At 32.8% G+C, this 14108-nt stretch overlaps 1 protein-coding gene and 1 long non-coding RNA gene across 2 annotated transcripts in view; one reads left to right on the top strand and one right to left on the bottom strand.

Moving 5' to 3' along the window:
- Nucleotides 1-3106, bottom strand: part of LOC145291427 (uncharacterized) — a 36140-nt gene extending 33034 nt beyond the window's left edge. The window contains exon 1 of the long non-coding RNA XR_013869411.1: nt 2755-3106. This is a non-coding gene — a long non-coding RNA (uncharacterized LOC145291427). The remainder of the gene's footprint in view (nt 1-2754) is intronic.
- Nucleotides 3107-3888: 782 nt separating this feature from the next.
- LOC145291426 (uncharacterized) lies at nt 3889-13740 on the top strand. The gene is made up of 2 exons (XM_080137262.1): nt 3889-4223; nt 9534-13740. Exons 1-2 carry the CDS (start codon nt 4179-4181, stop codon nt 10719-10721), a joined length of 1233 nt encoding a protein of 410 aa, XP_079993388.1. The 5' UTR covers nt 3889-4178; the 3' UTR covers nt 10722-13740.
- Nucleotides 13741-14108: the final 368 nt, after the last annotated feature.

Below are 14108 nucleotides of genomic sequence, written 5' to 3'. Positions count from 1 at the left end.
GCGGAATTTATACCACGTGTAAATATCGCGCATATGTCAGAAAACTGCATACATTCATATGGCTATATAGAGAAATCAACGTACACAAACAAGGTATACAATATTCGGGTATACACATAGATTTGAAAAAATTGTCAAAAAACAAACATAAAAAATATAAAAATTAAAATATATAAAATACAAGATAAGTTACTTTTCTACCTAACAACTGGTTAAGTTTTTGTGTTTTTATTTGATGTCAAATGTTTATTCGGTTCGCTGCCGGAGAACAAGATAAGGTGGCCGCAATGTCTTTGAAGACTCGACAATGACTTAAAAATAAAAAATAAAACAAAATAGTGGTAGAAACCCATCCAATAAATGTCACAGTAACATTCATTTGTTATATATGTTGTTGGTTTTTTTTTTTTTGGGGGGGGGGGTTACAACTTTTTCGTATAAAAACAACCCGAATATTCAAAACTGAAAATAAACTTCAAAAATAGTCAAAAAAGCCGATAAGAATTAACTTCAAGGGTTAATAAATAAACACACACACACATACATACATACATACATACATACATACACACACATACATACATGCACACACATATACATACAATGTATGCATGTAACATACATACATGTGTGTGTATGTGTGTGTGTGTGTGTGTGTATCGATGCCTACGTTCAATCTCAAGAGACAATGGACATCTCTGTAAAGGTAGCTGCGCGTGTAGTTGTGAGGCAAAGGTTCCGCATTCACCAACCACACCTTTGGGTCTAGTGGCAAAGAGAGGCCCAAGACTGACTGGAAACAATGCCGAAATAAGAAATTTTCGGAGTGGTAACCAGGCTCAACGTTGCTTAACTTCGGTGATCTGACAGGAACCGGACACATATTATGTGCGTATATATACACACGTACTTATATATGCAGTATGCATCATGCACATATATACACAAAAAACATACTGTCTTCGCGTGGTCAAGTTCTGTCTGTATAAGATCAAAAAACCATAAGAAAATTTTATTATAACAATAATTAAATGGTCAATTAAGGTGAGGAAAAATAATATTCCCAACTTTTTTTTATTAAATAAACATTTGGCACGTCAAGGAGAAATATTTTTGGAATATTTGTATAGCCCCTACAAAGGGGTCCCTTGATTTCTGAGAACTTCGACACACACACACACACACACACACACATATATATATATATATATATATATATATATATATATATATATATATATATATATATGGCAAACCTAAAGGATCTGGACCACCCTCTCTCTATTTTCTATATTTTCGTCTTCTTTTTTTTTTTTTTTTTTGTCAATTTCTTACAGCGGATTATCATCGAATTGACACTAGTCCACCAAATTATTAAAAAAAAAATTTTTTTTTTAAATGTCAATATTTAAATATTTGTAGGGTGCCCAGTTTCTAATGCAACGTTCTAATAAATCGATCTCTCATTTCAGAACCACTCGATGTTTTTAAGCCAAATTTTGAGAATTTAGCCTTTTTTGGGATTATTTTAAAAAGCGAAAGTTCAAAAAAAGGCTAAATTATTTCAAAATGGCTAAATTCGCGAAATTTGGCCTAAAAACGATGTGTGGTTCTAACATGAATGATCGATTTACTAGAACGCTGAAAATTAGAAAATGAGCAACCCTACAAATATTTAAATATTGACATTTTTATTTCTTTTTTATGATAATCAGGAAGATTAGTATCCATTCGATAATAATCCTCTAAGATGAGGGAAAGACTAAAATAGGGAGAGGGGAGGGGCAAGCTCTTCCACGTCCGCTATATAATATATATATATATATATATATATATATATATATATATATATATATATATATATATATACACACATATATGGAGAGAGACAGACAGACAGACAGACAGACAGATTATTGATAACATAAACTAAACACCAATCTTTTCATAAATGTGCTCACCACACACCATGTGTAGAATTTTATAAATAAAGTCGGCGCTTCTACACTATTAGGACGAAAATATTTTACGACGTGCCCCACGCCCCAGCGTATTATAAACACCCCCAACCTCCCCATGTACAGAACGGCTTTTGGAATAAACACACACACATACACAATCTCGAAAGCCGTTCTTAACGTGGGGTGGTTGGGGTGTTTACACTACGTTGAGTAGGTCGTAAAAAATACCGTATTTTTTTTTTTTAATAATTCACTAATCTTGAGGTAATTTTGACTGCATAATTTGGACGCTGCCATTGTAATTTATTAGAATTGACAAAAAATCAGTTGAAACCATTGTTTTTTATTTGTTTTTGTTTTTGTTTTTTTTAGTTTTTGCGATACGTCTTGAATGAATTCAATTATTTACGAAAGTGCATTTTTACCTAAATGCGAGTTGAGAATAATTTTCCCTTTTAACCAATTTGGTACCCCCACATGGAGAGATTTTTAAAATATAATTATCCACTGACACGTGTTTCGGCGTCTACGACTCATCAGAGTGGCTGAATCTTGCCGTTATTTAAAATATATATGTCGTTATTTTCACAACGTTTCGGGTAATGTAATCTCCGACGTTCTTTCGCTCGAAAGTCCGTGCGTATCGGTATCTAAGTACGACATAGATTCTCGAGATTAAAGAAATCCACTGAAAGAAGGCCGAATGTTTCATCGGACAAAAAACGATGTGAAAATAATCGTCAAGATGAAAATAATATTCAAAATTCAAAAACATAATACAAATAATTTATACTTCATCTTAAACATTCCGAAACACAGTCCATGACTATACTCAAGTATTGACCATTGGTAAACTAAATACTTAGGTTTCAAATTCCGACAAGTGAGGGCGAAACTCGAGTCTTGGACTTCCTTATTGATTGTTGACTATCGTGGCTCTTGTGAGTTGCGACCTTGCTTTACTGTGGAAATAAGTATATAATATATATATAAGAGGGCATATCGTCCGCAAGTGATATTGTTGGTGGTCAACGAACTCTTGTATAGGTCAACCTTCGTTGGGCTGACACACTTCTGACCTTCCGTCGCAGTAATCTACACTTAATAGTATCTTAGTACGCGCTATACAAAGAGAGTCAGGGAAAGGTGGGAAAAGGGAGGGAGGGAGAGAGAGAGAGAGAAAAAGAGAGAGGAGGGGAGAATCAATGTAATATATATATATATATATATATATATATATATATATATATATATATATATATATATATATATGTGTGTGTGTGTGTGTGTGTGTATGTGTTTATATATCCATTTATATATATATATATATATATATATATATATATATATATACACGTGTGTGTGTGTTTATATATCCCTTTATATATATATATATATATATATATATATATATATATATATATATATATATAAATCCATATGGGCTTTAAGGACACTTGAATCACACACACGTGTATATATATATATATATATATATATATATATATATATATATATATATATATATATATTATTATTATTATTTATTTTATTTTTCATACATATACACACACACACACACAAAATTCTCTCACACTATCTATAGCACTCAGAAAGTTCGCGCGGATTACAGTTGGGTTTTTACAAATAAAAAACGACAAAAAGCAACCTTTCTCTAAAGAGAGGGGGTATTTTTATGTTGTTTTTTTTTTTATTTGTATGCAAAAAGAAAGAACGCCACTACGTTACTTCTAGTTCCCCACTCTCTTTTTTAACACTCGCCCTCCCGCCTCCCTTTTGTATAAGTAACTCTCTTCTTTACGTACGTCTCCTTCTTGGTGACCATTCACCAAATTTTCTATGACGTTTTGATAAGCGCCGCCCACCGGTTCAGCAGGCCACGCCTTCCATATGTATATAAATCGTGGAAATCGCGCTTCGAGAGGACTCGCTTAAAAGAACCTGCTGCGAGCATACGAGAGACCAATTTATCAATTACTAAGGCCTCCAAAAACAAAAACAAAACATCAAGTGCCTTATTTAATGAAAGAAGAGAAACCAGAGGCCGTACGCTGTTTATAAAACAATCGGACCCCGCGAAAAGAAAAGCATCACACATCCAAGGAAACTTTTTAATCGCGACATCGCTGAACTTTTTTTTTTCTTTTTTTTTTTTTCTAATTTATACGTTATCAATTTCTTCACAATTCCCGGACTATGTCTACTGCCATCTCTGTCTACGATACTAATGAATCATTTAAGGTGAGCATATTTTCGTACTTATTCAAAGAAATTCGATAAGCCTAAGTTAACGGTACAGTTCCCCTTGAAGCGAATCGTTTTAAGTTCCCGCGTATTTAAACGACAAACAATAGCTTCCCGTAATGCAATCTGTAATCCCTTGCGGCCATAAGTACTCGTGAAAGTTTTTTAATATATACAAATCTCTTACACAAATCATACGTAAGCTTCCTTTCACATGTATTTATAATTTTTAAATATTAAAGCAGTACTTCATCTGGATTTTTTTTTTTTTCCTATGAGAAAACGTATCAGTCTCGTAACTACTTGCCATTTATTGTGGTGGGAGAGAAATATCACGAAATTCTAGACAAAACAAATTTTCCTCTCCACGCTTGGTAAGCGGGATTCAATTTTTTATTTAAAGCTGTTCTTTCCTCGTGGAGAATAGACATGATAGGTACTAAAACTATGGGAATTAAAACCTAGAATGTTTTAAAACCTATATTAAATGTAGATTTTATGGGGTCTATTCTAAATTAACAAGTTCCCCCCCCCCTCCTCCTCCGTGATCTTAAAAATCGTTTCTCCTTGTATTTAAGCTTATTACCAAGAACTATTGTGACCCCCCCCCCCTCCCTTAGGTCTCCCTACCCTGAAGTGTGGGAATTTCGATGCGTATTGACACTGATCCAGTCATAACTGAATTAAAGTTTTTTTTTTGTTTTTTTAAACGAACCTTTTAGACATCACGCGTAGATATTTTAACGCTCTTATAGTTCAATTGAGTTTATCACCGTGGCATAATCGCCTTTCGAGGCGATCCTAAACATGTCTTTAACATGAACTTCACACACACACACACACGACTCCATATTTCTTGTTGGAAAAACTGAAAACTTTTAGAACTCTAAACACTAAGTAATTCTGCGGGCGTGGTCGAACTATTAAACTAAACTTCAACTTCCGATCTGAAAAGTTTCAAATATACGGAAACTTCGACTTTAAATTTTCTAAGCCGGGTGTATTTATATCGATGGGCTACTGCAGATCATTGGCAATGTTCCGCTACTACAAATCTCCCAGGCATTACCTTCTAGAGTCTGCCTAAAGTTGGGCGTTTCTACCGGAAATGCTGATTTCGTTAGTGACCGCTTGAGGGAGCTGCTCCTCTATCTTAAATCTTTATTAGAGGAAACTAAACCCTTCCAGTACCAACTAACCTTGGTGATCGTTATTCTAGTTGTTTTTTCTAATTCAACATTTGTCGCGTATATATTCAGTATTGTAAACTTTACTCTTTAAATGAATCAGTTGAACTTTGACTACAATTGTTTATCAATTATTTTAAAATCCCGTGACAAATTTGTTTAAAGTTTTTAATATACTTAAACTAAACCTGTCTCTCCCGTTTTATTTTTACAAATTGTAAAATGGGTCACAGAAAGTGGACATCTTGCCTGCTACAAGCTGCCAATCTAAAAGAATTTGGAGTTTCTTTGCACAAACTTTACAGATGGTTTGAGTGGCGATAGAAAATAAACTATATCTAAACCAATATCGGCGTTTTGGTCTTCACATTTGTATTAAGACCTGATTTTTAAACGTAAATAGTTATGAAGTTTTTTAACCTTTCTCTTCTGTTAACTGTGCTTTTCTTGCATATTTCGTATAAACTGTATGCACAAGTTTCTTATACATTTAAGCATTTACTTGCTTCCCCACGAAAGCAAATGAGACACAAGGTCGTTTTTAATGTGGGGGGAAACCAGCTCCCCTAAAACAAGGGTAAAAAGGGGGAACTCTGGCAGTATACAAAAAAATAGTAATTGTCTCTGAAGGTTTCCCACTACATTGACCAATAAGCAAAGTGGAGCATCAGAACAGATACTACACTTTGCTCCTGGCCCGAAGGCCAAGAACAGAACCCTCTTTTACATTTAGATTGAATACGTTTTGTTCCGATGGTAATTGTTCCCTCCAGAGTACCAATTTCCAGGATTAAAATTTTGGAGGTTTGTTATAACAATCCCAAGATTAAAAAAAAAAAAACAAATGGTTAAATAAAAATAAGTTATGGGGATAGTTAGTGTTTTTTTTTTTTTTTGTTTTGTTTTTTTGCCTTATTCTGCTCGAAATAGAACTAATGTACTTGTTACGCGGCCACTTTCGTGTAACGGTTGATGTTAGTTTTTCGTGTGGAATAAACCTTTTACATAAGGTAAACGTCAAATTATCCATATAGGTAGTCACTCGTCTTGCCTTTCGTTTCATTTTTATTTTTCACCACTTTTTTACAATTTTGGAATTGTAAACAACTCCAAACTTTTATGAAATGTATTTCAGCGGCGTAAAATGTTTGACAAATTTATAGAACTTTTTATATATATATATATATATATATATATATATATATATATAACAGACCTAAGGCTGTTCCAAACAAAATGGTGGCATCGATTGTACATTTAGTCTAATAAAAAATGTCGAAAAAATTCAATTTTTCAGGTTTTATTTCAGTCTTAGGGTCTAACAATGTTTTTTTTATAAATTTGTCAAATATTTACGCTGTTGAAATACACATTTGCCAAACTTTTCTAATCAGTCAAGCCTCCTAGGCCTTACCTCCATAAGGTGGTAATTTGCTCATTACCGGTATCCTGAAGCAGTGCTGCTGCATAAATGCAAACTTCCGGCATGTGTAACTCATGACTGACTCATCTTTCTCCCAAAAGGGGGCTAAAAATACATAGAATTTAAATGTTCTAACATGTACAGTATAATCCTTGAAATTAAAGAAATTCGGTTTGGTTGGGATCTAAGAAAATCTGTCCTCGATTTTCAGTGAAGACTTGTCTAGAACAAGTTTTTTCTCGTGACTGATATTCAGATTAGCACTTGGCGAAAAATAACTGTCCATTAAATTTTCATTTTTAATCTAAAATGCTTCCAAAATATCCGTTATTGCTTCTAAAGATCTTTAGATCTACGTCTGTCACTGAATGGTCGACACGTAGTGTGAATTCCGAAACTGCTTTTTTTTTCTCTTTTTTATCAGTTAAATTTTTCTTTTTCTTTTTTCCCGCCCGCCTTCATACAGTTCGCTTTTTAATTCTAAGCGTAAATTTAGATCAAGTAAAGTATTTGCATTTTTTTTTATTTTTTTATTTTTTTTCCATAATAAAATTTATAGTACCCCTGTTTAAGATTCAATGTTTTAAAACGTGAAATTTTTTTCTGGGATATATAACTTTATTACTTCGTGTGTAATCACTGACGTATTGTATCCGCCATTTTTTTTCTAGTTGGGTGCGACTTCGTCCTAAAGTTATATTGCGTTGATTAAATTAAATCACCTCCCTCCTTAAAATTGGAGATAATGTTTTGTTTTCATTAAATGAAACTGGTCGGACTAATATTTGAGGTTTTCTTGCAATATCCTTTAATTAAACCGTGTGAGAACTAGTTTCTGAACTTGTTAGAATTGCATCATTTTTTTCTTCTTCTTCTTCTATAAAACCTGAAATTAAATCTCGCTCGATCTATTTTTACTTGTTTGATCTCCTTCCAATTCCCATATGGATGGCTTCATTACCATTTCTGTTCATATTTAAAGTTGATTGGTTTTATTTTTACTTTCACCACATCCTGTTTTTCCCCCTTCTCTAAAACTTTAAAATCTGTCGACTATCTAAAGCACTTCATTTTTAATCTTAAGCAGTTACTATTACGTACTTGTCATAGCGAAAATAGTAATATATCCAAAAATTCCGAAAGTTCATACTTGTAAAGTTATTTATAGTTAAAAGTAATTTTGTCAGAAAATTGTAAAATTGCATTCTGTTTACCGTGGGGTAAATTTCTACGACGTTCCCCTCAGCGTAGGTTTTTACGTGCCCCCAGCGTACTATAAACACGCTAACCTCCCCATGTTAAAAACGGCTTTCGGAAAGTCGTTCTTAACATATGGCGGTTGGGGGTGTTTGTACTAAGCTAGGGCAGGTCGTAAAAATGACCTAAAGTAGACACACGGGACATAACTTTGCGCGAATATTTTAAGATTACTTGTTCATGATTAATATTTATCCATAGCGATACTTTTTCATTAGTAAAAGCACAATGGCAGTTTTCGTAAATTTTAGATTTATTACTATTTTCCATGACTTGAGTACATGTTTTTTTGTTTTTTTTGCTTAAAACATTTTTTTAAAAATCGATTTGATAAGAACTTTCAGTTACGCTGATCTAAGTGAATTTGTACATTAATTCCAGATCTATTAATTAAAATTAAAATTTTAACTCATTTAAGATTCTTTATTGCTGCTCTTATTCCAAAATTTGAATTTTTGTTGCAATGACTTCCAGTTTAAACTAATATCTGTTAAATTTTCCATGGTAATTGTAGCTCTTTTACTTGTCGAATAAAGACTATTCTTTCACCTGTTTATAATGAAATATTTGTTAGTCAAAGTGAACCGTGTTTGCAAGCTTCCTTAAATATTTTTCTCTCCCATTTAACTACTACAAATCAATTTAAATTTTCCCAATGACATTTAAATTTTTACTCCTAAGCGCAAAAAAATTGAACTTTCCTAGTTTTTTTTCGATATTTACCTGCTTGAAATCTGTTAACCTGAGGAAACTTAAAGCTCGTAGTCTTTTTCTTGACTGACTGTTCTTCTTGACAACTACATTTTTAAAAGGTTTTTCTTTCTAATTAAAATATCTTCCGAATTTCTCAAATCGAGGACCTTTTACTTGAACTCACTCCATATGAGACGCATAAATATTCGAATATTCCATAGTTCTTTTTGTACTAAGCTAGGGCAGCCCTTCAGTAAAAGTTGAGCATAATTTACCATTTTAATGTATTTTCTGTTCCTGGATTCAGGAACAGAATTTATCTAGTCTAGTGGAGTATCCAGCTTCATGTTGTTACTTAACTTAACGTCATTTAGAAAAGCATATTTCTTCGTAAAAGATAGTGTGGTTAGCCATACTGAGATCTTATTTGGGTTGCGATTGTTTCCTTTACTTTTTAGGGAAGTGTCCTCGTGCTAGGCTTTCCTGGCAGACCTATAGTAAAGGTCACCTATAAAGAGGTAGTGTCTTGTATGCATGTTTCTCTCCATGTATGAGAGCTCGTAGGGGTCAGCAATATTTTTCTATCGAATTCAAAAACTTTTGTTACATGCTGGTGTTCCTGTCTAACTAACTCTCCATTTGTCTAGATAAGTTATAAGTTGATGTTCTTGTATGAACCTGGCCCCTTTTATTTAGGGTCCAGACTGTTTTGATTCCTAAGTCTTATGAATTCTGTTTTCTTTTCAGAAGCCATTAAACTTCTACATGCGCTCCTCAACGGTTGACCGCAAAGCTGTTGGCGGACCTGTGGACAGTGTCCCGAACCGCAAGTGCTCCAACTCTTCATCGTCATCCACAGTCTTAACCCCACAGTTTCTTCGGATGAACAGTGCTCACCCATCGTCGTCCTCGAGTATGATCTCGCTCGGTACGTCGACCAATTTGAAGTTTGACCGCAGCCTCAGCGAACCTTCCGACACTCGCCTGGCGTCCAGTCAGAACCAATTGAGCCACATTAACTCCAATAAATATAAGACTGAGCTATGCCGGTCTTACGACGAGAGCCGGCAATGTAAATACGGCGAGAAGTGCCGATACGCCCACGGCAGCACAGAACTACGCACACCTGCCAGACACCCGAAATACAAAACTGAGCCGTGTCGTACTTATCACTCTAGTGGATTTTGCCCGTATGGTCCAAGGTGTCACTTTATTCACAATGAATATGAACGAAAGAATACGCAGTCTTCTAACAACGCATCTACCAACACTGGGAACGGTCCTACCAATATCAATCAGAATACTGGGAAAGAAAATATTTTGCAAAATGGCCATGGCACTACTTCGAATTCAAGCCCGTCTTCTTCACACACGCTCTTCCAGAATGTCATTTCTCAAAGTAATTCTTTGATAAGTAACAAGAACGCCGCTAACATGAATTTTGGCCTCCTGCCCAAATCTTCCAAATTCAATTCTATCAGTTCTTCGTCGTTGGGTTCCACTGCAGACTCTCCTCCGTCCAGTGTCACTGATAGTCCAACACCCAGTGTGAGCCCCCTCTTTTTTGGTGACGACTTCCAAGGATCCAATAATCTCTATACCTTGTCCTCGTCCCCTTCCTCCTCTTCGGGTTCAATGCCCCTCTCAGCCTCTTCTAGTTCCAACTCCATCTCGGGTATCGCGCTTGACGAACTCTTTACCGCAGAAAGTCTTACCAAACCTTTTGACCTCTTGACCATTAATGAATGGTCCCAGGACATAGCTACGACTGAATCTGACCACTTTCTGCAGGATGACACGCAGTTTAAACGCCTTAATGATACTCTAAACTTACTTCAGGACCCCTGCTTCTTCCCCGATATTGGCTTTGACGTTTCCAAGTTACCCTACGAGTTTAGAAATTTTGTAGATTGTGGATCGTTTATGAACTATTAATTTCTTTCAGAGAACATTTAACAAATTATCTCCCCTTAGTTTTTTTTTTTCTTTTACTTTTAAAGAAGCATTCTTTGCTTAAAAAAACAGATCCTTAAGTCTTTTAAAACAAGTACAAAAGATTTTTAATTTCTTAAACATTTTTCAGGGACGTTCTTTTTATAGAATTGGTAATTTTTGGACTATCTGACAATTCATTAGCTCCCAATTTTTCTGTAATTGGGCCTCGAGGTCTTCTATCACCCACCTATAATTAATATTCATTCCTTTTTCATAACTATTTATTGTGAAATTGTTTCGCAAACTTTAACCACAATTTTTAGTCACTTTAGTTTGTATAAAAAGCATTAGTAGAATAAAGGGCACTTAAGTTCGAGCATTTATTTCTTTTAGATTAGTTATCTAAAATATAGAGAACGCTAAATTTAACATTCCATTTTTGTCTTTAAAAATGGGTCCAAATAAAATGTTTAAGTGTTTCCCCTCCCCCTTTCACTAAATGACTTGTTGGTGCTAAAAAACTCCAGTCTCATTTTTCGATGCATGTGAAATTTCAATTCACGAAATTTCTAATTAAAAAAAAAATTAAATTTGTAAAGTGCCTTATCATATCCCACCTAACTGATGCGCATGTGTCCCTTTGCCCATCAGATATATATATATATATTACATATATATATAAAACATGTTATATATAAATCTCAAATCATTTTTAGTTATCATTCCATCTGAAGATTAAAATATTCAGTGACAAAATCAAAGATTTCTAATCGTTAACACGAAATAACTTTTTTTTTTTTTTTTTTTTAATCTAAACTTTTAATTTATTCTTAAAACAAAAAAAAAACAAATACAAAAAGTCTTATTTATTTCTGACTTATAAATTTTCAAACAATTTTTAAAAAATTTATAAGTTTTTTGTTTTTTTTTTTAAATCAGAACTCTGTGCCTTATTGGGTGGAATTTTTTTTCTGTTAAAAATGTAGACAAATATGGTGGAATTTTTTTTATTAAAAATCAAATTTAAAAAAAAAAATAATCAAGGTAGTTTTTTAATTAAAAATAAATCTACCTTGACTATATTTCTATTTCCACGTGAAAGAAAATTCTAACCCAATTTTTTTTTGACTTGATTGTATATATTTACATATTCATATTCCGATACCACCTCAGATGGGGGTCCCTAACACCCTGAGGGACTGTGTACAATATTGTGAAGAACCCTCCTTTTTTTATAAAGTATTGTTTTTATTTAAACTTTTGTAGTCTCTAACCTTATTTTGTGTGCAATTTAGATTTTTCTCCCCTTTTTAGTTTTGTGTTGTGTGGGAATTCTATGGCATTTTTTTTAACTCTTATCCTTTTTAATCCTTTTTAATTTTTTTTTTTTTTTTTTTTTTTTTTTTTTTTTCTATATCTAAAAACTTAATGGGACCAATAAGTTTTCTATTGTTAATCGTCTTACCTCCCTGCCCTTAGATTATTTTCTGTTTTAGATTAAATATACGAAATGAGGGTGTTGGATCTGAAGGATATATTCTCTTCCTGGCTTGTACCGGTGTTCTGCAAAGGTTCATATTTTTATTTTTATTCCCTGCCCTTCAAGTTTTTAAACCTTCAATGAATAAAACACCCACACAATTGTCATTCAAATGCAGAACTTAAAAATATTTTTATAAAAAAATAAAAGGGTCCTTTGATAAGATGGGGTCGAAAATTCCTTTTGGTTTCGGACCAAAATTGTTTACTTTAAACTTCAAATTCACGTCCAAAAAAATCTTCAAAGTTAATTAGTTTTCGAAGGTCAGTGCTCTAATGTACATGTATATATAAATATATATGTATATTAATAAACTATATCGGCCATTTTAAACCATTGTAGTCTTCAAATGGTGGATATATTAGTCATTCGAAAAGTTTAAAGACTTTTTTTTTTTTTTTACGACCGCCTTATCGTATAAAAGAACCTTGAAATCGCCTTAACATGATTCTTGGCCAATTTTAAATTAATTTTTTAATGTTTTTAAAAAAATTGATCTCTTAGTTTGCAAAAACCTTCAAGGGCCACTTTTGTTTCTTTAGTCCGAATTAAAACTTGTCTTCTGGACCAATTTTCAAAAGTAGACTCCAGTTTATTTGGGCAAAGAAATGTTTAATTTCGTTGCAGGCAATTCAAAATGTCCTGTTTTACTGTGGTTTTCTTAAAGAAAATCCAAAAAAGATTAATCTTATGAGAATCTTGCAAAAAAAAAAAAAAAAAAAATTTTAAAAAATAACCCTCCCTATTTAATTTATTTATTTTAATTTATTGCGTTCAAAACATCTTAGACTTTTTACTTTTAACATCTAAGCATTTGTAGAACAGTAACTTATAAAAGTAATTTTTAGGAAGTTTTTTTTTTTTTTTTTTTTTTTTTTTTTATTCAAATTTTTAATACTTAAACGGTGACTAAGACTTTTAATTCGTAAATACATTACCTCTTAAACATCAAATGCAAAAAAAAAAAAAACTGCGTAAAATAAGTAATTTACGCCCTTCTCTTTAAAAAAAAAAAACTACATTTGTCTAATTTAAAAAAAAAAATTTTTCTTCATATAACCTCCTCCAGTTCTGAAAGGAAATACAAAACAGGTGCTTCTAAGATCAGGGCACTTTTTTCATTTTTGTGTCTTACTAAATTATAAAGAAATATTTATTATGGAAATAAAAAATGCATTTTTGACATTTTATTTATTGGTTATTATCGACAATTATCCTCCCCCTCTCTCTCATATTCTGAGCTCCTTCCCCACTCCCCCTAATTTTATAGCACTCGTGTTACTACCTTCCCTCCCCCTATTTCCTTTCCTCCCCTTCCCCCTCTTTTCGTCAACGTTTTATTTGTTGTGTAGATGACAGGACTTATTTATGATTTTTTTGTTTGTGTGTTTTTTTTTTGTTTTTTTTTTCTTCAAGTCTTTCTAACTTTTTTTTTTCATTGTCGACATCTGAACCAAATTAAAAAATATTTGAAACATACGTACCTGTTTGTCTTATTTTTATGTTTTGACCTATTTAAACATGTAGGTGTTTGTGTAGAGTAATCTGTTAAACCAACGCATTTCAGGTGAAAACATAACACTTGTCATGTCGAATTTATAAATTTCAATAATTATCTTGATGTGCTTGATATTTTTTTTTAACAAATCCTTAATTACACTTGAACATTTTCGGTTTAACAAAAAAAAAAACGGCCCCTTAAGGCAGATAGGGAGATAATCATGCAGAATTGGTCGTACAACTCTCCATATTAACACGTAATATCTAAATTTGTAGTTTTTTTTTACTGGATAATTTTTATACATTTTTTTTAAATTTGTGACACAAGTACTAACATTTGTGTTCTG

The sequence above is a fragment of the Euprymna scolopes genome, chromosome 12, assembly GCF_053919585.1.
Source record: "Euprymna scolopes isolate OS-2025 chromosome 12, ASM5391958v1, whole genome shotgun sequence".
NCBI lineage: Eukaryota > Metazoa > Mollusca > Cephalopoda > Sepiida > Sepiolidae > Euprymna > Euprymna scolopes.
This window is presented reverse-complemented; position numbering and strand designations above follow the sequence as displayed.

What these genes read in the sequence shown, in the direction of transcription:
- LOC145291426 (XM_080137262.1), top strand. Translation starts at nt 4,179, where the DNA reads ATGTCTACTGCCATCTCTGTCTACGATACTAATGAATCATTTAAG. An exon ending in ATACTAATGAATCATTTAAG is followed by an intron (nt 4,224 to 9,533) that starts GTGAGCATATTT and finishes TTTTCTTTTCAG; the next exon opens with AAGCCATTAAACTTCTACAT.